Source organism: Leptidea sinapis, chromosome 7 (assembly GCF_905404315.1).
Source record: "Leptidea sinapis chromosome 7, ilLepSina1.1, whole genome shotgun sequence".
In the NCBI taxonomy this organism is placed as follows: Eukaryota; Metazoa; Arthropoda; class Insecta; order Lepidoptera; family Pieridae; genus Leptidea; species Leptidea sinapis.
The window spans coordinates 9,742,482-9,770,335 of record NC_066271.1 but is presented as its reverse complement, the minus strand read 5'-3'; the positions used below and the strand labels follow the sequence as shown (position 1 = coordinate 9,770,335).

Below are 27,854 nucleotides of genomic sequence, written 5' to 3'. Positions count from 1 at the left end.
CATCGCTGCGAAATTTGACGTAGATTTAAAGCTATATAAATATTATGTATGCTAGACTATAATGTATTTCTGTTATGGGCTTTGTAGCCTGAGATAAAATGATATATTATTATTTTTAATAATATCTCATTACATTTGTTTGGTGGGATAGCTAATTATGATAATAATAAGTGTCATCATGTTCGCGAAACATAGTTACACAAACATTGCATTCAAGCTCTAAAGGTTGATGCATCCAATATACGATAATTTATATTTATAGTATATACAGTTTATTCTGTATTACTTTTTCTGAAGTATTTGATATTTAAAAACACTTTTAACTTTAAACACGATCCATACTATGGTATTTTATATTTTTTATTTTTTTTAACGTCGCCATTTCTTTCGACCTGGAATAAATATTAGCTACACAACCCAACGTAATTTGAACATCGGAGGTGAGTTCACCGCTATACCAACCGTTAGTAAAGATTATGTAGAATTTAAGAATGATTCTGGCCAACGTGGTTAGAGAATATATTTGAATATATAATAATATATATATATATATATTATGATATAATTTAGATAAAATTCTCCACCACTGACCAAATATCGTCATGTCATGTAACGAATGTGTAACGAATGTATATTGAATACTATATGCCAAATGAAGACATATAAGAAGAAATATTTTGCACATTTCTAGTAATCCAGATTAGTTGTATTGGTCAATGACATCTCTATCTATCTCTATCTCCTGCGAAGGACATTAACCCAGCATTGACCTCGATGAGAACAAAAGGTTCACTGTTCAGAATGTGCGCCATCTATGTTACGGTGGAGTAAATACTACGATAACGAAGTAGAGCCGTAGCAAGTCGAACCTCAATAATATTATTATCTGCAGTTAAAGATGGTAGAGCAATCACAGCTGATATCAAGGGCAGTTATAACTTGTTTACTGAATGTAGTTTGTCATTTGAGGTTGCGGTTAGTTTAGATATAAAATGTCCTGCAGTATATTTATTGATTTGTTATAAGAAAAACAGTTTTAAAGCAAGTGATAACCGATAAACAAAGTGTATGTACGCAGAAAGTTTTATTGTTAAACAGCAACCATAGCAGTACCTACTTAGAGATGTTGTGTGCATTATTTAAATAATGCCAGTGAATTTTATCGATTGTGTTAGCTGTATTAAAATGGGAAATGTTGAAGAAGGACAACTGCTGAGAGAATGCGAATATGATTTTGCTGAAGATGCTCTAGACTACGAGGTTAGTACGAGAACGTCGTAATAACTTTATAATAAGGTTATCGATACATAAAAAAATCTAAATTTTTATTTAATGAAGCTGAGTAAGTGCATACTCTATACATTTACACTAAACAAAAACAAAACAAGTATCTACCCCTACTCTGTGTCACAACTTACATACGTAATTGCGAAATATTTTGAATGCTGTAGATAGATGGCACTGATTGTGAAAATGATCAAAATAAAATGTTGTAATAAACATTCAAATTCAAATATTTTTACTCAAAATAGGATGTTACATCACTAATTGAAAGCCAAAAACCTCCACCCATTCCAAAAAGAATGCCTTAGACCTAAGAAGAACGGGCGCAACAAACTCTTTTTTTTCATAAAAAATATATTGGTACTTAGGTACCTATGTAGGTAGGTGAGGGCGGTCGCTCCATTCCCAATCCGTGGTATCATTAAGAAAATCATTTTTGATAAAGTTACCTTTACCACACAAACCTAAAATTGTTAATTTAGGTACCTGCCTACCTACTTCTTTAAACAATACATTACACAGTTTCATACCTCGATAAGTAAAGAAGCTACAACACAAGATATTGTTCGGTTCCTTCCTTAAATCGCCAAAACCCCATTTATAGCAATGATATTAATACTATAATATATATATCATTGATTTATAGTCGAAATATGACTGACCCTCTGTACCTATAATAAAATATTAAAATGCACCATCACAAGTCATTCCAATACCTCAGTACCTACCTACCTACCTATTGTCCTAGATAACTTAAAAAAAATTATATTTTTAATTGAGATAGAATTAATTTGCAAGTCTAATATTTAACAAACAAATTCACTAAATCAAAACCTTTGATTACTATGAGAAGGAAAATAAGTGACAGAACAAGCAGGTGACACACCTGCATCATCATAACCTATTTACAAAGATTCGAACGAAGTATGTCACACGGGCACACCATGATACGCCCCGATTACGGTTAGGTTCTACCTCCTGTGCGGTGGTTGGAGGTGGTCGGAGTACGGCATATGATTCAAACCTGTGATTGATTTATTATTCACATACAATATTTAATTTCTGGTTTTTGATGAAACTTAATTCCACATCGACTCTGAAGTATTATGTAATGAAAAGAATGTTTAATTACATCGAACTTTTCCTAAATATTTATTTTGTTCTTTTCATGTGTAAGTCACAAGAGGAATTATAGTAATTACAGTTAGGTTACTTACAAATCTTATCTAATCTATCTAATTTTAAACGAGAAATTCTTGTATATGTATACAGGATTATTGATTATTCGACTTATTCCCGTTTATTCACTTTATGTAAGAGGAGACAAACGGGCAAGATGCTCCAGGGATGAAGGGTGGTGAGGTAACCGCCCATAGACATCCGCAACAGCAGGTGTCAAGAGATGTGTTGCCGGCTTTTACGGTCTTTTCTTGAAGGTCCCTAAGTCGTAACAGTTCGGAAAAACAGCAGCCGGTAATTGATTCCACAAAGTGGCTGTGCGTGCGATGAAATTGTGATGCGGGTGGTATTTTGCAATTTGACGTTAAGTCCGGTGGTGGAATTCGGCCGCTGGAATCAACCCGAACAGCTTCTCTGAGCACTCCCCGTGATAAATGCGGAAGAAGATGCTGAGAGAACCCACATCTCTGGGATCTGGGATTACTTGATCGTCGATGGTTCGAGCCGCTCTTCGTCGTATGCGGTCAAATGGAAGAACATTTGAACCAAGAGGTGTGAAGAGTACTCCATGTGAGGCCTGGTGTTGCAAGAAAATCTGGGCTGGGATGAACACTTAACATCAAGTTTGCTCGTTTGTAAAACTCTTCCATAAAAAACAACAAATAATAAAAATAAAATTAAGTTAAAACTTAAAGGGTGTCATACAAAAGATATTGTTTCCGAAAGTTTTTTCCTCGATCGATTTGATCGATGGTACGGAACCATAATATATTTACGTGTAGCTATATTAGACATAGTCCATACAGTACATAGAACGTCATTGGTCACTGAAAATGACGGACAACGGTAGCGACATCTGCTGTACACCCGCGTGCGAATATTAAATATTTCTATTAAGAGATGCTCCTTAAGGTCTGTTTACTAGAAGAAAATATACGCGTTAATGTACACCAACGACTATTTGCTGATTATTTACTAAAATTAGGCAACGGGCAATTGACCCTAAATGGTATGGATGAAATTGTATTACCACATAATATCATAATATCAAGCAACAATTTTCAAATCATTACTCTAGAACGAATGTGAAACAATACGGTCCTTATAAAAGAATATCTACAACATTCAATGATATCAACAATCATGACGTTGACATATTTCACGACACGTTTAAGTCATTTAGAAATAAAGTTTTAGAAAAAATAACAACCACGGTAGATAATAGTTTGTATTAGATTGTTGATGACTTATTATTCTTACTTTTATTTTTTGTAATTCTACACTAACCACTTTATAATTATTTACATTGTATAGTTTCTAGGTTTAAGATTTATTACTAAGTTACTTAATTTTTTTCATAATTAAAATGCTTAATGTACCTAATTAGAATAACCAACCTAGAATTAGTATGTAAGTGCAAATCAATTGTTAATGTTAAGTTGAGTTATTGTTGGTAAATCTTAAATAAATAAATAACAATATTATTGATGAAGTATTAATTAAAACTGCTTAGCTAATGTAAATTATGAGGCGATGAAAGACAGTTGCAACACTCGCGCGTCTTAACAAAGATGTTGGAAAAATTTATGATGTTATTATAGTTGCCATTACTCAGTGAAAGATCAACCAACCTGAAGAAAAAATTGTCACCACACGCACAAAAATTAAAAAAAGATGCCATAATAATCTGACTATTAATAATATAATATATATACAGGGTGTCCCAAAGTTATGGGACATGAAGGGAAAGTACCTTAAATATCGTAGATAGGGTATTTTACTGAAAGAAGACTTTATGTTATTTATAAAAGTTAGTAATTCTGCATTCAAAGATTTTCTAAAAATTACTTGCCTCGTCTGGGACTCGAACCGAGTTAAATGTAAAAAAACCAACCACCTAACAAGTCTGTGCAATCATAATAAATACAAGCAAATATTCTTACTGGTAGATAAACAATCCGACAAAGAAGTGCATACACCAATGATAACTCTTGACGTATCAAAAGAAAGAAACTAGGATGCACCATGGCCCGAGTTAAGCGACCAACTATGTTAAAACTGTGCTTGTTTGATAAACGGTTAAAAGTAAGTATGTAAGTCTACTTACTTCTAATTAAATGTGAAACTAATTCACTCCTGTTTAAAGCACTCGTGTTAATTTAATAAACTAAAAAATTTATTCATATTTCATCAGTATAAATGTCGTATTTAAATATAATTTCCAAAAATACGATTTACCAAAAAAAAATCGGCTCGGTCGTGCTCGTGCGGGAACTTCTACTAGGTATTATGTCATTGAGTATCTAGTTAGGGCTGGTAATGAGGTAGTTATTATTCCGACTACATTACACCTGAAAGCAGTTCCGGATTAGCCTGTCAATAAACTAAGCAATCATCTAGCTAGAGCATCACTCCATTACGAGGATTGAAAAAATAATTTCACGGAGCTACGTTAAATAATTTAAAAAATCCACCAGTTTTTTTATGAAAATACGGGACGAGGCGAGCAGGATGTTCAGCTGATGGTAATTGATGCGCCTTGCCCATTACAATGCAGTGCCGCTCAGGATTCTTGAAAAGACCAAAAATTCTGAGTGGCAGTACAATTGCGCTCGTCACCTTGAAACACCAGATGTTACCTAAGTCTCATTTGCCCAGTAATATCACTAGCTATGGCGCGGCGCCCTTCAGACCGAATCACATAGGCGCCGTTTTGGTACCCATAATCTAGCCGGCATCCTGTGCCTCACACTGGAAAAGTTTAGTTCTGGATATCCACCGGGACCCCAACAGGCTTGGTCTACGTAGAACATCAGATAGTTTTCTATTCGGCACTGCGCAATAGTTTCTCAATTTTCGTCCGTTAAAAGAAGTATTTTATACGTATAAAAGTTTATTAGTAAATTCACGCCCCAGTTTTGCCTAAAATATGTTTTCGCAAGACGATTCATTAAAACGTCTAAACATAGAACAAAAGTAATAGCGAATCGAAAACAGTCCATGATAACATCTTTCATGACTCACGTCTCGACCCGAGCGATAACACCACAACACACTACCTACGGGGCCACTCGCCAGTCGCCACTATATTATGGCTTGTGCCATTGCTATGCCATCTACCGACTACCAGTCTACCACACACAGTCCGCAGCCCACAAGCTACGTGCCCCGTAGTCGTACCAGTCTAATATCTGACAGCCACCTCCAGTCTGCGATTATTTTCGTCGGTATGCGGTACCGTGCGCCGCACGCCTCTTGAAATAATTACGGTTTATTTACAATGGTTTGTTGTAAATACAGTTGTAGTGCGATTTGTAAAAGGTTATTCAAGCGACATCAACCAACTGAAGATGTTACGGACTCCTTGGTAATTGTTTGTTTGTGGTTAGCATTGCACATTCTTTAATTATTATCAAAGTACCTACTACCTTGAAACATACAATAAGACATTAGTTAGTAAGTACAATTGTATTATATCATGAAATTAGTGTTGTGATGTTAATTTGTGGTTTAATGTATTAGATATATAGATAGATAGAGAGAGTAGAAGTACAAAATATCACCTGATGGTAAGAAGCATAAAAAAATCTACAATTTATTTTACTTCATTGAAAATTTTAGTTTTAAACCAACTTTATTTTTATTACTTTTAGGCATCGTAATATTATTTTATCTGTTATTAGCTATATCTTTTATTTTAATAACATATAGGTATCTGTAATTTCATTTATCTTTCTTATAAACATAATTAATTTATCATTACTATGCAATAAACTCAATGTTCATCGCCCTACGTATTTAATTTCGTTTGAAGGTTCGTCAAGTTTAATTGTAATCATGTAATGTTAGCAGATTAATCATTAATTATCATTATTCACTCCTTCTTCCAAGAAGGCTGCATAAGAGCTGTGGCTGGTATAGGGCCCTTCGATAGTTGCAGACCACTTTTTTAAATTGAAACATACTGACTGTTACCGAAATTTATGTACTAGAGGCTAGTTTATTTGTTAAGAAAAATTTAAATTTATTCACTCGGTTAGCCGACTGTTCTTCGTCTCCATCGCGTGATCCTACTAGACTTTGAGTACCCCACATTAGAACCAATTTGTACCAAAAAATTGTCATGCTACGCGTGTAAAAATAATTAATGAATTACTAAAATAAATAAGAGAGGAGACAGTGTTAAATATATTTAAATTTAAATTATTAACACTATTAAAAATATAGTTTTTACTCAATTATCTGCTAGTTAGCTGGCCCGGCAAACGTTGTTTTGCCATATAAAGTATAATTCACGCGATAGTTTTATAAGTAATAAAATATTGCCTATATTATAGGCTGTACATCATTTTGTTCTATTGTCAATAGTTTTTGCAGCGCACGCAAAAATAGGTTTTCGATTTTACACCTTGTGTTACAAAATAGCAATTTTATTACGGATCCCTAATCTTGAAAAAAAACATAGCCTATAGCCTTCCTCAATAAATGGACTACCCAACACTGAAAGAATCATTCAAATCGGACCAGTAGTACCAGAGATTTGCGAGTTCAAACAAACAAACAAATAAACACTGCAGCTTTATAATATTAGTATAGATTATTGGATCGGGTATTTGACAGTGTATATCTCAATGTAGCAATCGTTATTGAAGAAGCTAATTTACACAAATAAGTATATGTTACAATATTATAATTATATTATTAATAATCTTAAAAGAATTGTTAAAAAACGTTTGTGTGGGAAAGGTTACTACTTATAGCATAAACGATTTTCTTAATGACACAACGGAATGGGAATACAGCGAACACCCTCAGGCTCTATAATTATAAATGTTTATTGTACGATATCACATTGTAATCCATATTTTATATTAAAAAAAAGCCCACTGAGTTTCTTGCGCCCATTCTTCTCAGGTCTGAGGCAGTCTCTTTTGAATGGGCGATAGTTTTTGACGTTCAATAAGTGATATTAAATCCTATTTTGAATAAAAATATTTGAATTTGAATAAAATGAAACCACTGAAATATTTGCATGTCTGTCAACACGAAACATGTGCATACTCTTAAATTTGTCACAACTTTACTTGCATGTATCCGGCAAATAAAGAACTTTGACTTTGACTATGAAGTTACGCGGTAAGAGTTGTTGTGGATATGTATCAAGTGAGCCTTAGTTTTAACATTAAAACCAATAAGGTAAACATGTTTGTAATAAATGAGGTAACATGTTGGCACTGGGCATCAACCCATGAAATACGTGTTCATTGCAATCCGGTGTTTATTTTTACTCGGTACTAAATGGCGATGTGGCATTGCGTGAATATATATAGATCGCCACACTACAATTTGTCTAACGGAGATATTCAGATAGATTTACGGCCGTTATCATTAACGTATCTTTAGTTACGGATAAATTGCTGTCACCGTAATGACAAAACATATCTATCCAAAGTTATGTCTAATATAGGTTAAGTGTTAGACGATAGGTTTTTAAAATGTAAGTAAGCGTAAAAGGATAGATTTGTCTATCTTTAGTAAGTTAAACGAAGGATAGATAGTTTATTGAAAACGGCCGTTAAACTTCAACTAATAAGCACTTTTTTTTAGGGTTCCGTAGACAAATGGCAAGAAACGGAACCTTATAGATTCGTCATGTCTGTCTGTCTGTCCGTATATGTCACAGCCACTTTTTTCCAAAACTATAAGAATTATACTGTTGAAACTTGGTAAGTAGGTGTATTATGTGAACCGCATTAACATTTTCACACAAAAATAGAAAAAAACAATAAATTTTGGGGGTTCCCCATACTAAGAACTGAAACTCAAATTTTTTTTTTCATATAACCCATACGTATGGGGTATCTTATGGATAGGTCTTCAAAAATGATATTGAGGTTTCTAATATCATTTCTTTCTAAACTGAATACTTTGCGCGAGAGACACTTCCAAAGTGGTAACATGTAATTTCTAAAATAAGATAACCATAAAACTAAACAAAAATATATGATGTACATAACCATGCAAACTACCACCGAAAATTGGTTCTATCGAGATGTAGTAGAAGTTTAGTTTTACTAGTTTTTTTTAAATACGTATAAATGATGAGAGCTCATTTGCACTGATTGATTTTGAGCAAAGATTTTTTTTTGCCTTTTCCATTTAATTAATTCAATATCAGTTTCATTTCTTTATAACTTTTATGTATGTTACTTGCTGCTACGGACACTTCATGGGTGAATCTGACTCGCACTTGGTTGATTTTTTACATCAGTACTCATCAAAAACAGTCCAAAATATAGTCATATTTGTAAAGATCAAATATTGCATATTATATAATATTGGTATTTACTTTAAACGTGCAATTTTAATATATTTCGAACATTCGTTAAATTTATTCTGAAATGCAATTCAATCAAAATTTCTTATTTTTCTCTCATTGCATCACATTATATATAATTACTAGCTGACCCGACAGACGTTGTTCTGTACACAATAAATAAAAAACTGTTTTTTATGAATTTGTCAATAATATATCATAACATCAAGAATTATTTCGTAAAATATACTCCCTGTTGTTGTTATGAAATTGTTTCACAGCATACCAGGCCATAAAAAAAAAAGTTTCACAGCAGAACTGTCAAACTTTGCATCGATAAATTCTGTCACAGAAAATATGTCCATACAAAACAAATATTGGAAATAAAAATAATTATGGGTCCCAAATCGAAATTAAAAGTATCCTATCTCTCAAGTTGGACTAAACAGCACTCCATGAAGCAGGGGCGTGCATTGGTTTTCCAGCGCGGTAGGCACTTGAAGTCCAACTAGTCAGTTTTGCGATTAATATTAAAGAATTTAGTTCCTGTTATAAGGATAAATATAAGTTTACTTACCAACATTTTTCTGCCGTTCTGTCAGATTGATCGTTTCTTTAGCAAGATTTGTCAAATTATGTAAGTCACCGTAACCAGTATCATTCCGAACAGTTTTTTTTGTAGAAAATAAACAGCAGAGGAAGAAATTGGAATGGCGGCATCCAGCTAGCCAATTGTATTTTTCGTAATACTTGGTATTGAAATATCTCATAATTTTACCTTTTTGTTGAGTTAAACTAATATTTTTCCATTGGTCTATAAAGAGGAACAATTTTTATTTTATCTACGAACGAAAATTGTGCAAAAGGATACATACTTACCTAATTTATGTTAACAAATCGTATTTTCGCCACAATCCCGACACTGGAATTCCTCCATTATATTTTAATTCCTTACTAGTTACCTATTTTAAACACAAAACACACAGCAACTTCTTTTTCCAATATAAACACTAGATATAATTAACAATAAACAAATCAACACAAAACAAATAACTAATGTAGGAATTAGCTTGATTATTCACGCCCGTATAAGTACACGAATGACGAAAACACAACAACTAAAAAAATGGCGCTGTCAGTGTTGATTAGTGAACAATATATTTTTGTTTCCGAAAATGTCATCTTTTATAATGATGTCAACACTCTTATGGGAGCGCAATAAGGTTGAAACTCGGACACTAAGCGAACGAGACACGTCATAATTACTCGTAAATCTTAATGTAGGAATCATTTCTTTCGTTGGTTTAATCCGTAACAGCTCGGTTGTCATTTCGAAGTGTCATAAGCTTGCTTACCCCGGATGTGTTAAAGAGTCAAATTGCGATGGTCATATTTAAGAACGATATACATAGTAACTGTACATTTTTTGCTGTGGTCGTATTACCTTGACAAATAAATTTTATAATAGAAATTGAACGTATTCTACTAGGCATGAGTAAGCATTATCGGAACTGCTTACTGTGAGTATTTAGTATATCGCGTAACGAAAAACTTACTGGTTGGGTGTTCAATAGAAGTACGATTATAGAGTAAAAGAACTAAATTTATCTGAATTATCTTGGAATCTAGTGTAGATATATTAATTAAAGTCTAAATATGGTAAGTCGGCTATGCCTATTGGCATATATGGAATGCACGCCCCTGCCATGATGTAATCCCCATTAAAATCCGTTCATTAGTTTAGGAGTCCATCGCGGACAAACACCGTGATTTGTGTCACGTAATTTATATATATATATTACTAGCTGCCCCGACAGACGTTGTTCTGCAGATAATTAAAAAAAATACTGTTGTATAGGAAATTGCCAATAATATTTCAATTTGCCAATAACATCAAGAATTATATCGTAAATAAGCAGTAAATATGGATTTAAAAGTGTTTATGAGTTTCTTGCGCAAACTTCTCGTTGGACATCAAACATTTCCGAAGTGATGGTAGATTGTATAAGGACTTTCATTCATAGGTGTCAATTATAGAGCTAAGGTGAACTTATAGAAATGGGAAGGTGATAATTCGATGCGGAATTATTCAAATAATTGTAACTCTAGTCTGTACTGGGCTTTTCGTTATTGTTATCGGCTAAACCAGTGCTCGGCAAAGTGCGGCTCCAAAGCCGCATTGGCTCTTTGGCTAAAAAAAAACAAGGAGATATGGCGCTTTAAATTCGAACGTCTTTGTGTTGAATTGGAAATATTAGAGACGGAAAAATGTGATCTTAGTTCACAACACAAGTGGTCTGTCTGCTATGAATGACTTGGAGAAGGAAGACATGATTATTTTCAACGCTTGGCCATTACTGACTCTTACTATCAGCTGAAAAAGCTCGCGTTTGCTGTTCTTTCCCTTTTCGGTTCTACATATATATGCGAACAATCTTTTTCAAGCCTGAACATTATCAAGAGTTAACTTGGAAGTCGTCTTATTGATGAGAACTTGGAATCATGCTTACCTAACATACAAACCTGACTTGATATTTTCCAAGGAGATGCAAGCACATTTAGTTTTATTTAGTGAAATAAAAAAATACTAAACAAGAATCTCCACACTTTGGCTCCCATTTTTTTTTTAATTTTTGTAATGTTCATAATTGGCTCTTTGGCTAGTAAGTTTGCCGACCACTGTGCTAAACTAAAGTTAAACATGTGGTGAGTCACTGACTGATATCGATTCCCAGAAGAGTGAAGAAAGGAGTTATCAGCTGTTGGTGTTTTACAAGAGTCAAGGTTCACCGTGATTGTCATATAGGTACTAATAACAGACATATTGTTATTAACATTATATCAAGCGGAGTGCTGGCGGTTCTGGGCCAACGTACTCCGTGATCAAGTATGTCTGTCTCCTAATATATAAGTTCTTATAGGTAGCCACTTATCTATATCGTTGGATTAGGGTAATGGCTTTGAAACAATAAATAGGATTTTTGTAAATGTTGATTTCAGAAGATGACGGGCGCTGTAACTAGTGAAATTACTGGGCAAATGAAACTTAACATCTTAATATCTCAAGGTGACAAGCGCAATTGTAGTGCCGCTCAGAATTTTTCAAGAATCCTTAGCGGTACTGCATTGTAATGGGCAGGGCTTATCAATTACCATCAGCTGAATGTCCTGCTCGTCTCGACCCTTATTTTCATTAAAACACAGTGTGATGTGACCGGGGTCCTGTCGCTACGCCTTAAGTCATTTTTCCGTAGATCGATGCTCACTGCTATCGGTAGATGGAACATGACATTAGGTAGGTAGGCCTGCTTGTTCCGTTACATATTACTAAAAAATCTCTGCAGCTTTGTGAATATTTGTTGTTAAATTCAGACTTTCCTTTGTTTCTCGTATTAGACTAAAGATACAACAAGAATATTAAAGTGCATACGTCACGTCTATTACACCTCGTCTGGCCAACAATTACAAATAAAACACATATATTTTCTTATGGCATAATGTAATCTTAATAAAACTTATATGTATTAATTTATTGAAGTCTGTTTCCATGCGCTTAGTCACTGCTTGTTCTAGATTTTCGTAAGCGATCTTTAGAACTGCTGCCATGTTTTCTAAAACTTATCATAATTTTTAGTCCAGGAGGTTTAGATCTAGGCTAGACAAAGGCCAGTCTTCAGCTCTTCCAGCCAAGCTTGGGTAATTCGTGATGCTGCCGTTGAATTCCACCTTCGCACGAGACGCCACAAGTAAGGATATCATCCCCACCATCTTGATGTGTGGCGGTCCTCCACAGTGCGGTTGTCAAGGAGCTTTCTTCCACCTACTACAAAGCTGTGGAATGAGCTTCCTTGCGAGGTGTTTTCGGGACGATACGATGTGGCTACCTTCAAAAAAAGCGCGTACACCTTCCTTAAAGGCCGGCAACGCTCCTGTGATTCCTCTGATGTTGCAAGAGATTTTGGTCGGCGGTAATAAAACGGTGAAAAACTTATATCAGATTTTTAGAGAAGAGATGGATGTTTTAGTAAACATACTATCACAGTTATCACATTAAACCCTTTATGTATTGATTTCCAGGGTTGATGTCTAGGGCTGTATATGGCACGAATAGCTGATTTTTGCAATGCAAAAATAATTTGATTGTGGGCCTCTGATCACCATAATAGCAGACCATATGACATGATACTGAAAATAATATAGATAAACTAATCTCGCTTCTTGAAAATCAACAAGTCTTATTTTCTTAACTACATGTGCGGAAGAACCAAGTCTTCCATTCAGAGCCGTGATATTACAGCTACATTTCAATACAGAATGAAATGTAGCCGGCAGCAAAAATGATGCCAAGAAAGACTGTCGAGTTATCCCATAACTTCATTATTTAAGACAATTATTGCCTTACATTGGTCGTTGTACACTTTACATATTTCATCTCCTTAACATTCATTAGTAAATTATAGATCGTAGACCTGTCTCATTCACGTGAGAGTTCGTTTAGGTATATATAGACTACAAAAAGCATAGGTCTTAACATCGAGCCCTGGGGCACGCTCATAAATATCGGTACGCTCCTAATTGATCATAATTGCAATTTGAATGCCTGAGTTATTTTGTACCTACCTCAGCCAACATTCTGTAATGGTAAACAGAAAACTTACTACTCCGTCATTTTTGAAGTGAAAATGTCTTTAGCGGCGTTGAGCACTCTTCTTGGGATGGATATAAAATATTAAACTGGCGTCATGCCACGTGATCATGATCGAAAATTCGTAAGACAGTCGTTGAAATGATGGAAAATGAACTTTCGGTGAAAGATCAAACTTTAACTTCTGTTGATACATTAATATCAACATTGACTATAAACTTTAAAATTTTTCTGAGATAAACTTTTTTCAATGTCAAATAATTGTAATAGTTCTGAAGTGATAATTTTTTTTTGTAATATAAATTGTCATTTTTGTGTACGATAGTGCAATAAATGAATATTGTATTAAACCATATAAATCCTAGTACTTTTTTTCTGATAAATAAAGCAATTCGGGCGAAATTATTCCCTAACCATTCCAAAATATTTAAAAATGCACAACGTTCAAGATTTCACTTCTGCCGGTAGTCCCGTAATGCAACCCGTTATTTTTTTTATCAAAATCCTGCTAAAAAAAATTATTTAAATATCTAATCATATTAAGTATCTTAGTACCTGGACGACCGAGCATTGCTCGGATTTTTAAGAAGGCACAAAACTTGAACAAAAACAAACTAATAGGACATCTGGATTCGAACCGAGGTCTTCTGCTTTCCTGATCACCCAATGTCCCATCTGAGCTATTATAGTCTTGTACATAGTGGTTAAATTGACCTTTGTATTCTAATGTCATTGTAGCAGTTTCTCATTAAAACACGGATAAAACTACAATTTTTTAAACCGAAACCCACCTAGATCGATTTCTCGCCCCCGACACTACCTGTATACTAAAGTTCATTAAAATCGTTGGAGCCGTTTCCGAGATTCAGATTATATATATATTTATATACAAGAATTGCTCGTTTAAAGATATAAGATATTCATATCATCTTATAGTCATTGATGTTTAAATGTATTTATGTATGTTTATATGAATTTATGTATGTTTAAGTAAGTATATTGTATTAAATATATCATTGTCTTGTAACCCATAACACAGGCTATATATGCTTAACTTGGGGCAAGATAATTTGTGTAAAAAGTGTGTCAATATTATTATTATATTAGTTAGTCAAAATTATAGTTTGTTTCTGTACTTATTTGGGGATACCATTTAGTCATATCTCCGAAACGGTTGGAGCGATTGTTATGTAAACTTCAGCGGTAGATATTTAGTAAATCAATAATGGAGGCATGTTATCTTCGAATATGGGTTAGCCCAAAAGAAATAAAGATATGAATGTCCAGATTAAAGATAAAGATGTGTACGAAGAATGTCGCGGCCGGCCGCTTGATATCTGTTTGGTCTGATGACTTCATACTTACAAGTTACCTACGAGTACATTAATAGTTATATCACGACCTCACCTTGCAACGGTTTTGGTTATCGAGGACGGCGCGCATATACCAATGAGTACCAACATTAATGAAACGTAATAATGTTGATAATCTCAAGTCAATATCCTAATATGCAAATATTGCGGTTGAGCAGGCTATCAACTGTAAAGTAGATCCTGTAGATGAAGGCACAACCTGAGAGTTGAACAAAGCATACAAGATTTTATGAAGATACGTCACTCGAAGGGGTTTGATCAGTTGGAAGAGCACTCGCACAGAACGCGAGAGGTCGTGGGTTCGAGTCCCGCATCGTTCATATTTTTTTTTTCAAATTTTATTTGTGTATTAATCCTAGAAGTGAGAGTTATCACTTTAAAAACATAGCATATTGTTTAGTTTTGCAAGAGCGACATCTCAAGTCAATATCCTAATATGCAAATAGTGGGGTTGAGCAGGTTATCAACTGTAAAGTAGATTCTATAGATGAAGCCACAACCTGAGATTTGAACAAAGCATACAAGATTTTATGAAGATACGTCACTCGAACGGTTAGATCAGTTGGTTAGAGCACTGGCACGGAACGCCAGAGGTCGTGGGTTCGAGTCCAGCATCGTTCATAAAATTTTGTTTTCAAATTTTATTTGAGTACCTACGTTGTCTAAATTTATTATTGAACTTGTTTCAGGTTCAGCTAACTGAAGCAAGGGAGGTCAGGTTTACGCAGGCGCTGGTTGAACCCTTATCGATTGGAAGTCACATTGTTTGCAGCGGCACGCCACACGAAGATCTACCGTGGTACGTCCCCACCACCACACCACACCCTTTGGGCTAAGTTGACAAATCGATCAAATACAAGGTCACTAATTACCTATATAAAGAGATTTATTGATATTTGTATTGATATATACATATATCATCTTATCTCGGAGTTTCGTTGCGAGATCGAATCAGAAATGAGGAGATCCGTAAGAGAACCAAAGTCATCGATATAGACCAAATGATTGCGAAACTGAAGTGGTAGTGGGAAGGGCACATAGTTCGACGGACAGTTGGCTTCGAATAGCGATCACGTACCCTAAGACGCAGTGTTGGTAGGCCCCCCACAAGACGGACCGACGATCCGGTCAAGATCGCCGGAATACGTTTGATGAGAGCACCGCAGGACCGATCGTCGTGGAAATCTTTGGAGGAGACCTTTGTCCAGCAATGGAAAATACATAACAAATTGTTCTCATATTGATTCAATAAACAATTTCAATTAATTTCTTTTTAAGTTCTTACAATAATTAGTTCTAATATTAATTAAAATATTAATTGTTAATTTTTAAGAAACTGCGGGTACAACTAAGTATGTTATCCCCCAAAGCTCCGCAGGCTTTATCTTCCGACTCGCGGCTGCACACTATGAGTCCGTCCGACGGGTAATATCGGTCCAACCTTCAACAACAACAAGATTTGTGTTTTCCTGTAATAAGTATAACTAGATAATATGGATACCTACTGACATGTAGGTACTGGTCAACAGGTTTGCTGTCAACATAGGCTGCGGTGATCCGGAGTCCAGGCGGGGAGACATAGCTGTTCACTTCAATGTCCGACTGCCACAGTGTTATGTTGTCAGAAACACCCGGCGACATGAGAAATGGGGTGTGGAGGAAACTACATCTTACAGGTATATCAGCGTCTTCTTCTTGAGGTCCCTCTCCTAGAGGGATTTTGAAATGGGAGGATGGAAATAGCGGAAAATAGCCACCAAATTTAAATACTAACTCGGAGTTGAGTCTTTTTCTATGACAGACTATCAGCTGAACGTCCCTTACGTTCAACTGATGGTAATTGATGCGCCCTGCCCATTACAATGCAGTGCCGCTCAGGATTTTTGAGAAACCACAAAATTCTGAGTGGCACTACAATTGCGCTCGTCACTTTGAGACATAAGATGTTAAGTCTCATGTGCCCAATAATTTCACTAGCTACGGCGCCCCTACGATCGAAACACCATCATGCTTACACATTACTTTGTTGTGGTACCCATCATCTAGCCGGCATCCTGTGCAAAGAAGCCTCCCACTGGTGAGCAACACTAACACATCCATTACGAAAGTGTTCCAAAGAGCTATCTCGTATGATTTAAATAGCTTCGGTGGTGCGGTCTCTGGTGCGTAAGGTTATATATAGCTTCGATCAACCACTTACTAATGTAGTTTCAATTTTCAAATGCAGTTGAAAGATCATTTGATTGCGGTGAAGGAAAACATCGTGGAGAACACACACAAATCAAAGGTTGTGTTTGAAGTTGACTGGCCTAGCGAGCACGACTAAAACACCTACAGACTTAAACGGCTTGAACCCAAGGTTATATTTACGCAAAATGGGTGCACAGAATATTACGTAGACGTCGAGTTTCGCTTGATTGCGGCTGAATCTAGCAAAGACGCCAATTCGCCACAAACGATTGTCCTCACAATCAAGATCTGTGACGTCGACGGACACGCGGCTCTCAAGTTACATTCTGCCACGGCTGTCGCTGATGCTGAACGAACCTCCTTCCACAGTATTACAATTTGGTGTTACACACTGACCTTTACAAGGTTTTACCATTGTACTGGCGGCTGTCAAAGTGCTTTTGTGCCTGTTTGATATTTGCCATTTTGACGCTGTTGGCCATGTAGCGAGAGTCTGCGGTTGGTACTAAAACCAGTGATGACAACCTCAGCTAAACAAACATCGATAGGAAGACTATTTACAAAATTAAAAAAAAATTATACTTTATTACGTTGATTCCTGAAGTATAAATAACACGGAAAACGTCCGAAGTTAATTCACAATGCAAAAATATTTCTGAGTATTGTACGCTCCTCTCACAGCCATTTGTATTATACGTAAAAACTAGTTCTCTGGACGCTCGTTAGTGGCGCTTCAAATAGGCACAAATAAATTGCTGTCAAATATAAGGAACAGCCTGACCAGTGGTGTTACAACAGACCATGGGGAGCGGTAATTACCAACCATGTGACCCACAGGATCAAATCAGTCTTCCCAAAACGTATAAACTGGCAGTAAAATTAACATAATAGTTGGAACAACAGGTGTGATAAGGCCCACAGTGAGCAACATTGAAGATTTAGTCCATACGACGAGGAGTGTTGGCTGTATAAATGCTCACCTTGGTTAAAGTCAGAACAATGGAAGGTCTTTTCGAATTACTAATTTTTCCCCAACTTCGTTTCCTTATACATTATTATTACCAGTGGGAGGCTCTTTTGCACAGGAAGCCGGCTAGATTATGGGTACCACAACGACGCCTATTTCTGCCGTGAAGCAGTAATGTGTAAACATTACTATGTTTCGGTCTGAAGGGCGCCGTAGCTAGTGCAATTACTGGGCAAACTAGACTTGACATCTTTTGTCTCAAGGTGACAAGCGTAATTGTAGTGCCGCTCAGATTTTTTGGGTTTTTCAAGAATCCGGAGCGGCACTGCATTGTAATGGGTAGGGCGTATCAAAGTTAGTATCAAGCTGCTGAATTATTTATTTATCAATTACCATCATACGTCCTGCTCGTCTCGTCCCTTATTTTCATAATAAAACAAACAACGAACGAATAAATTTTACAATTAATGTGATGACAAATCTTAAAAAAAGAATACCCGTTCCGCCAATTTACAATCATATACAGAGTATAATTACTGTCCTCTGTTATATATTTTGATCATTTCACAGCACCACTCTTCGCGCAGTTCTGGTTACGTACGCAGTACAAATGACTGCTGAAATATATTTTTTTTTTGTTTCGATCAGTTGTTGTATCGAATCAATATTAGTTTTTGTAACAGCTTTGGTAATATCTGCTGCGCCGTCTCAAGGTGGTGGACGGCGTGGTGCTCCGGTCCCCGACACTAATCTATGCGAAATATAGCGGCACTCGGCCGCTACTTCACACCTGTATTCTGTGCGACTGTGGTAATTAACTCCGAAGTGGCTGGAAAACCTGAACTTAATAACCCATATTGTTATTTATAATAATTATTTCATACTACCCAGTGTGCTAGTATGATAATTATTAATAATGACACTTTTTTATACAAATTGTATTTCCCCAAATTAGGCATAGCCTGTGCTAGACGATATATTTAATACCCTTCTGTAGAACTGCATCTTTTAGTAGAAATTGTTACAGCATGTCTGTGAAAATATATAATAAATTGCCCAATGAATTGAAAGATTTACCGTTCAAAGTTTTTAAAAGAAGACTGCATTAGTTGTTAGCAAATAAGTGCTTCTATAGTTTAAATGAATTTTTCAATACAAAATGAATTAGTCTATTTGATAATAATATATGTAAATTAATATACTTTTATGACATTGAATTTGTTTTTTAATTTAATTAAAAATTTAATTAAAATTTAATTTTAATTTACTAAATGAATTATTAAGTTAGTTACGTCTCATATTATAATATCTTAAAATTTCATTTTATAAATATTATTTATATCATTGTGAAATCCGACATGTTTCGGTATCCGACATGGTTCGGTATTCAGCACGAGTAGTGTTTAGACAATTTTGTAACATATTTTGCATGTCAATTGACGAAACATATTGGATTATCCATTATATTGTTAACATCTTAAGTACAATGTTTCCTGCAAATAAAATTTCTCTTCATTTCATTTATATACTTACTTAAACATACATAAATACATATAAACATCCATGACTCGAAAACAAACATCCATATTCATCACATAAATGTTTGCACCTACCGAAATAAAATAATATCAAATGATATATTTGCAGGCCATTTCCTTTCAAGACCACCGAACTGTTTACAATAGAAATAGTTGTTGACGAGAAGGAGACATTATGTGCGGTGAACGGTGAACACTACTGCAGCTACAGCCACAGAAACCCCAGCGTGGTAGCTGCTAGCTGGGTGCAAGTGACGGGCGTTAGAGACGCGACCTTAAGTATTAAGAAGACTGACATATATCCAACCTTGGCCTTAACGCCGCCTGAAGTAAGTTTTTTACTTTTTCTTGAACCTAAAATAACCTTGTAATAGATAGGTATTAATTTATTATTCAAACAAACAAATCTTATAACTAAATTTACAATACTACGACTACACAAAATTAAAACTATCATGACGTGGAAGCTTACCAAGAATACTGGCAGCATTACCGCGTTGGATAGCAAAGCTGATCCGTTGACCGAAATAGCTGCCAGCACTTGGGTTTCCAGTAGCCTTATTGAGGTGCGAAGATAGTATTTTGAACATTCCTCTGGGCCCCACTACAAACTACACAAAGACTCACTGAAGCCAACATATTCGCGACGCTTGCTGTCTTCGGCAGTCGAAGCAGCAGCCCCAGCACCAACTGAAGTAACTAAAAATATATGTATAAAATCACAAAATATACATAAAAAATGTTGATACAGTATGAGAATAAGAATTCTTAGATCAGTATGAAGGAATAATCAAATAAAATACTTGAAAAGACTCAATAATTGTTTTATTAAATTACTACAGAGAGTGACAGAGCGGGATTTTATAGCGGGAAAATAATGACAGCGTAGCGTAGTGACACTAAAGTTTTGACAGGGGTGACGTGTTCTTTATTTCAATTAATTGATTCAATACAGTAGAATGGACTCGATCTTTTAAGAAAATAAATGTACGGTCTACATACTCTTATACATATAAATAAAAGTAAAGATCAAAATATATTTATTGAAGTGAAACTTCTAATGCGACTTCGAACAAGGTTGCGTTAAACATTTAATGCTACCTGTGCTGTAGAGTGCATAGTCAACCACAGCGAAAATATTTAATTTATTTATTTATGTAATGGTTCACCAACAGGTTTACATCATAAATACAAAAATTTGACATATAAATAATTTAAATTATCACTATCGGACTGTAGATCCAAATATAGGCAAACACAACTTGGTCTTATTCATAGGAATACAAAGGTGTATAGGTAAGCAAAAATAAAATTAAATAAACGAATGTTGATATGCCTTTTGTATTGTAAGATAGTTTTTGAAGTGCAAACTTTTTTAGCATCGTTGTGATTTGAAAGCCGGTGAAACGAAAAAGTAAGACATAAATTTATAAGATTTTATTTAACGTGGGAAAAAATGAGAAAGGAAGCATTATACAGTGCTTTGGTACCAGGCGATCATAGTTGAAGAAGAGATACATTAGGTATGACGCGAGCTAACATTGTGACGTCATGCACACGCACTATTACTACATAAACACTAGGAGAACATAAATATGTTAGCGTTGATAGTAATATCTTTCATAGCGGTTGAAATCATATGTCATTCTAGCAACATGTAGGTACCAGGACTTCATATGCCGTTTAGAGGTTCATGCAGGTTTCACTTCTAACATGAATACGTTGTACTCACGCAATTTATTTTACGCACTAATACTAATAATATAGGTACTAATTAATAACTATAACGCCAATTTGTGATTGTTGATTCCAATTTCTTTGCATCTATTCCAACTCAGCTGGGTGAGAGTATTACATCTGTACGATCAACGGTAGGAGCTGCATTCTGATATTATTGCACTCTAAAAGTTTTCTAGTCATCTATCGCTGCTAATCAAAACATGCTTTCAGTGACCTGATGCAAAATTGTCTGCCATGTATTAGAATAGCATTGTAATTTTAAGTTGTTTAGAACAAACAAAAACAGTTAATAATTAATAATATAATTTTCAGGTTCCAACAAGGGAGTTCGTTAACTGCCCCGTGGCAGACACAGAACCCATCTGTCGACCTAACATGATAGCTTCCTTGTCACACGGCATTCCTGAAGGACACCAAATTGTTATATCTGGCAGGTACATCCCTGTTAACCTGATTAACATTCATTAATAATTGCTGCGACGATTCCATATCAAACGGTCGCCAAGTACTGCTCGCTTCCAATTTAATAATATTCTTGTCTCGGGCGGACAACGGTCGTAGAAATTAATTTTAACTGTTAATTTAAGTAGTTCGTCATTATTTCTAGTGTTATAATAATGAAAATCACTATTAAGAGCAAAAATGTGACGATTTACAACGATAAAAAGGTAATAATTTATCAAGCACAATAATTAAAAATTGCAAATCTCGCTGTAACAAATAGGAAGCATAAATAAATGGCATAAAACCAAGTCAATACTAAAATTTGTACTTTTATAATATTAATTATATTTAGCCGAAACTATTAGGATACCATTCATAAATAATATACCTTTATTTTTTATTTATCTTTTCAGGTTAAGGCCGATGCTACATTCATTCACAATCGACCTGATGGACACAGCTCAAGAGTGGCCGCGACCGAATATTCTGTTACACGTAAACTTGCGAGCGTACGCCGAGTCTCAGCTAGACCGACAGTTGGTAGTCCTCAACGCATGGTTGGGCGCTTGGGGAGCAGAACGACGACAGCGTACCGCTAGGCTAATACCTGGAACCAAGGTCAGTTACCCCGAAATATAATGATGTTCATTTGAGGGTAATTGTAGGAGGCTCCGTTGCATCGGATGCCGGCTAGATTATGGGTGGTATCCATCGGCGCCTATTTCTGTCATAAATCATTACGTACTGTGTTTCGGTCTGAAGGGCGTCGTAGCTAGTGAAATTACTGAGCAAATGAGACTTTACATCTTATTCAAATTCAAATATTTTTATTCAAAATAGGATTTATAATCACTTATTGAACGTCAAAATCTACCACCCATTCAAAAGAGACTGCCTCAGACAGATAATAACCTTTCCCACACAAACGTTTTTTAACAATTCTTTTAAATTTCGTAACACATTTGTTTTGTACATTTTCTGGGATCATATTGTAGAAGCATATACATCGCCCAACAAAAGACTTACTAACTCGACCCAACCGAGTAGTAGGCATAACAAGTTTATGTTTGTTCCTCGTGTTAACATTATGAATGTCACAGTTTCTAGAAAATTCCTCAATGTGCTTATGAACATACAAAACATTATCAAAAATGTATTGAGAAGCAACAGTCAAAATGTTTATTTCTTTAAATTTTTCTCTTAATGATTCTTTAGGACCTAGGTTATAAATCGCGCGAATAGCCCTCTTCTGCAGCACAAAGATAGTATTAATATCGGCCGCACTGCCACCATAACAATATACTATAGGACATAATACTATGAAAATAACTAAAGTATACTAATCTCGCCGTATCTATGTCAGTTAACCGTCTGATTTTCTTAACCGCATATGCTGCAGAACTAAGCCTATTCGCCAATCCTTCAATATGGGGGCCCCACTGCAATTTATGTCTCAAGGTGACGAGTGCAGTTGTAGTGCCGCTCTGAATTTTTGGGTTTTTCAAGAATCCTTAGCGGCACTGCATTGTAAAGGGCAAGGCGTATCAATTGCCATCAGCTGAACGTCCTGTCCCTCATTTTCATAAATATAATATTAGCTCTTTTATAACTTTGGTCAAATCAAAGAAGAAACTTAACCAATCATAGTGAGTAAACTACAGTTATTTTGTATAATTTTTAATTTTAACAATAATATTGCAATAACGTGCCCGAAATATATAACCACACCACCACATTTAGGGGGATGTAAAATAGATGTCCGATTCTCAGACCTACCCAATATGTACTCAAAATTTCATGAGAATCGGTCAAGCCATTTCGAAGGAGAATAACTACAAACACCGCGACATGAGAATTTTATATATTCGATAATTATTTATTATTATTATTTTTGATTATTAATATAGTAAGTACAGTAGCTTCTTCTCTTTTAAAAGAGTGTGTAGTAATTTAACACCACTGGATTATTTTTGTGGGTCTATCTTATGGACAGAGTCTATACGGAGCCAATCGAATCGATTGCAGCCTTAAAACTCAATATCCGTGATGTTATAGCCGAAATAGACCCGAGATTTTGCCAAAAAGTGATTAAAAATTTTGATGAAAGAATTGACTTCTGTCAGCGTGATCGTGGTGGACATTCACCTGATATCATTTTTCATTCATAATTGCCGAACTTTTCTCTATGTAATACTATAAAAAATTGAATCATCTTCATCAATTTTTTTTGTTTTATTTTATTTTAGAAAACAAAGTTCTTGTTGAAAGACCCTTTATTATTTTTTACTATCGAAGCGCTGCAAGGGAGCCCGCGATAATCAGTTACCTGGGCTGGTGCCTGTAGCTGGTGATCTACAACCTTGTTCACTATTATTTTTATTTTTCAGAGTACATTCCGTATAATGCGAGGCACCACTCAATGGTCCATCTTCGCCGACAACATCCTCATTGGTGAATTTGAATTTCGAGCGTCAGCAAACGGAATCAAAGCGGTCCGAATCCGCGGCGATCTCTACCCAGAAACCATTTATTTATGCCCTATTTCTAGTTCTCCTGTTGGCGATATGTAAACTTGTTATACTGAATTACAGGCTTAAAATCTGGATATTAATAAATAAGTGTCCAGTAAAAAATCGCGTGACTTCTTACTTCGATTATGTTTCCAAAATCGAAAACTGTATGTATTTTAAACCAAGAAAATTTAAGAATAATCGGACACTCTTTGTAATTAATACAGAAAATGAGTATAAATATCTTTCATTATACAAAAATAGATGTCTTAATGACATTGTTACTCTGTACCTACCAGTGACTGAATATACTCACGTATAGATGACCTGACTGTCAACTTTGATATTTTGTCAAAGTTTAGGTGATTTAATCGTCTTATAATTTTTGTGATTTAATATTGAAATACTAATGCAAGGCATGGGTTCACTGACCTGCATAAATATTAAATACCACTGGACAGGCTGTTACATATGTTTGACAGCAAATTTTTTGTGCCTATTTGAAGCGCCACTCGCGAGCGTCCAGAGAACTAATTCTGACGTATAATACAAATTTCTGCGAAGGAACGTACAATACTCTGAAGTATTTTTTCATTAATTTCGTTCGTTTTTTGTGTTATTTATACTTCAGGGATCAACGTAATAAAGTGAACATTTTTTTTGTAAATAGTTTCCCACCATCTATCGATGTTTGCTGAGGTTGTCATCACTAGTTTTAGTACCGTAGACTCTCGCTTGGCCAACAGCGCCAAAATGGCGAATATCAAATAGGCAAATAAGCACCTTGACAGCCGCCAGTCCAGTGGTATAATAAAGTAGACGTTAGTGCTTGGGGACTTGTCAATTAAAATCGGTTGAGAGTCACAATAGATTCACTTATCTTTTCTATCATGCTGTATCTCAGTTTGAGATGTTATGCACACTTTGTTCATCTTTAGGTACATAAGTATATGGTACCTACCTACTTTACGAGTTATGAAGTGATTAAGCAATACAAAACGCTATGAAATATTGTTTAATGCAATACATTTATTTGTGATATTGGAAATCTCTATTATAATCTTTAAAATTGGCTTTAGTTTAGATATAAGTAATGCAATATTACAAATCACGTTCACTAACTGGGCTCGTCGACTCGAGTGGAACGAGTCACACAAATGCGCCTCCTATGAAATTATAATTTCATCAGCGATTCGACAATTCGACTAAATCTAAAATAAAATATTACAGATTTTACTATACGAACGAAAAATGTATTTAATGTAATCTGAATACAAATTAGTCACTGTTTTTTACAGTTTAAGTGATTTAGTTGCAATCAACGGACCTCGTCGATGCCAACCATTATAATATACATAGTTTTATACTTAGATTTTGTAAGAACCTTTCTACATCACACTTTTTATATTAATTATAATATCGTTACAGCTAGGATAGGTAGATGCTTCTAGATCAAACTTGAATCTTCTAGAACCGACTGTCACGCCGCAGGCGTCCCGCATCGTAGAGTTAGAAGAGGTCAACGACCGTTGTTACGTGTTTCGTTGAAGCATCACTTACTCGTACCTGTATTATATCAATGGATTTCGGTCATTCATTTATTTATTTAGCACTTGTCATTTATTAGTAAACTGTACTTACAACAAGTTTTGAATTATTAATCGGCAAGAGTATGTAGTAGTCGTAGATTTAAAAAAAATATATTTTAGAAAAATATATTATGATGACAAAAAGTTTCCGAAAGCCCGTATTTTTCGCTATTATATTATATTTCGTCTTGAAATGCTTAATATATCTCGTAGGTATATTAGGTATATGCGTGATTACGATGCGTACGAAATCCAGGACAGAATATAGTTATCATAATTATATTACAGCCTATCCATGAGCCACTCACATGATCTGACTACACGTTCGTTCGTGAGTTATAAAAGGACATATTAAATAGAATACATATAGACAGACGGAGAAATATTTATAAAATCATATAATTTGTAGACAGACTGAAAACAAAAAACAATGTTATTACATATAGTTCTTATTTATTTTCTTTATGAATTATGATTGTTAATAAATAAACCATTTCATTCTAGTCTCTATTCTGTCATAGCCACTTTATATATTTGACAGTTGACATATTAAAAGTTGACACATAACATACTTAACTACTCAGGCATACGGCAAGTACTGTTACGTTCCGGCGCCATATTTTGTAAACTTTTGTTTATAATTTCTAATCTACCTGTTCAAAACTATACCTACATTTTTCGTCTTCATTCTATTATATTTTCAAAGAGAAATAACACTTCATAAAACCAGAAATTGAATGAGGCGTGCGTATTTCTAAGTGCTTCAGAGTTCAGATCGACTCACTCCGCTTTCCGGTCGAATTTCAAAATGCTTCAGTTTGACTTACTCGGCACGCCATGGGTTGGCAATCTAAAATGAGGATTAAGGATCCAACATTTACAAATTTAAATATAAGTATTTGTATGAACCAGCGCTGAACATTTGTGATGCTTCTCTATTACCTACGCATTTAAAATTGTTATAAGAGTCTGTTAAATATTATATATCATTTATTTTATATACCTAATGTTGTTATTTCGATTGTGTTTTAATAAATGTACCTGAAAAATGTTAACGTTTTATTTTTTCCTCCCTCATATATCATATAAAAGTTATATTTTAATAAACGAACACTTTCGATATATTTATTCCATGTTAATTCCCATATCAGATAATATTATGTTCCTGTACGTGTAGACGGCCCCGCCCTAGCTAGTCGCTCCGTAGCTAGTGAAATTACTGGGCAAATGAGACTTAAAATCTTATGTCTCAACGTGACGAGCGCAGTTGTAGTGCCGCTCAGAATTTTTGGGTTTTTCAAGAATCCTGAGGCACTGCATTGTAATAAGTAGGGCGTTACAATCAGCTGAACGTCCTGCTCGTCTCGTCCCTTATTTCAATTTAAAAAAAGTTGGATTTCCTCTTGCATAAGCTCTCGGGAAGCCCAAATCAAAGAAGTTTTGCAAGAAGCACCTTGTGCTATACGCGATCAAAGGCCTCCGCTATATCCAGGCTAACTGCCAGGCCTTCCCCCTTGCTTTCGATAGCCGCCGCCCATCTATGTGTTAGATATAAAAACAAACTGAAATCTTTTCTATGAGAGAAACAAAAGTGTTCAGAGGCACAAAAATAATAATAATCAGAAAATAAACAGCTTCAATAATAATAATAAAAAAGACAACAAAATATACTCTATTTATTATTAAAAATATACTTTTAAAAATTCCCATTAAAATTCAATTTATTTAGTTTCTTCTCTTTTTGTAATATTTGTAGACGGTCACTTTTAAGACCTATAAATAAAGGAACCGTGTTGTCTACGGCTGCTGTCAACAAGTCGAGTTGGTAGGTACCTACTGAAGATCAATGTTGGAATTGGGGTGATCCTTATTTCAATTCCAAAAATGTTTTGTCTTGTCATGAATAAATGAATACTTTATTATATACCAGAAGATCACCTGCCATGGCCATGACCATGGCGAAAGCCGTACTGTCGGTCGTTGATCAACGGTTGACCCTTAAGGTATACCGAGAGCTGGAGGTTAATTATTATGCTCTAAATAATTTTTGAAAGCAGGGAGGTAATAGCTATAGGCCTA

General features: G+C 35.1%; 1 protein-coding gene across 2 annotated transcripts; it reads left to right on the top strand.

The window, feature by feature from the left end:
- The first annotated feature begins 916 nt into the window (after positions 1–916).
- LOC126965475 (galectin-4-like) lies at positions 917–26,830 on the top strand. 2 transcript variants are annotated; one of them, XM_050809105.1, is made up of 7 exons: positions 917–1,260; positions 15,487–15,596; positions 16,327–16,473; positions 19,602–19,821; positions 21,545–21,666; positions 22,090–22,294; positions 24,064–26,830. In XM_050809105.1, the coding sequence occupies exons 1-7, from the start codon at positions 1,147–1,149 to the stop codon at positions 24,244–24,246; spliced, it is 1,101 nt and encodes a 366-aa protein (XP_050665062.1). In that variant the 5' UTR covers positions 917–1,146; the 3' UTR covers positions 24,247–26,830. The 2 variants fall into 2 exon arrangements, with proteins under 2 accessions (XP_050665062.1, XP_050665063.1); XM_050809106.1 differs by lacking the exon at positions 917–1,260 and adding an exon at positions 5,619–5,830.
- Positions 26,831–27,854: the final 1,024 nt, after the last annotated feature.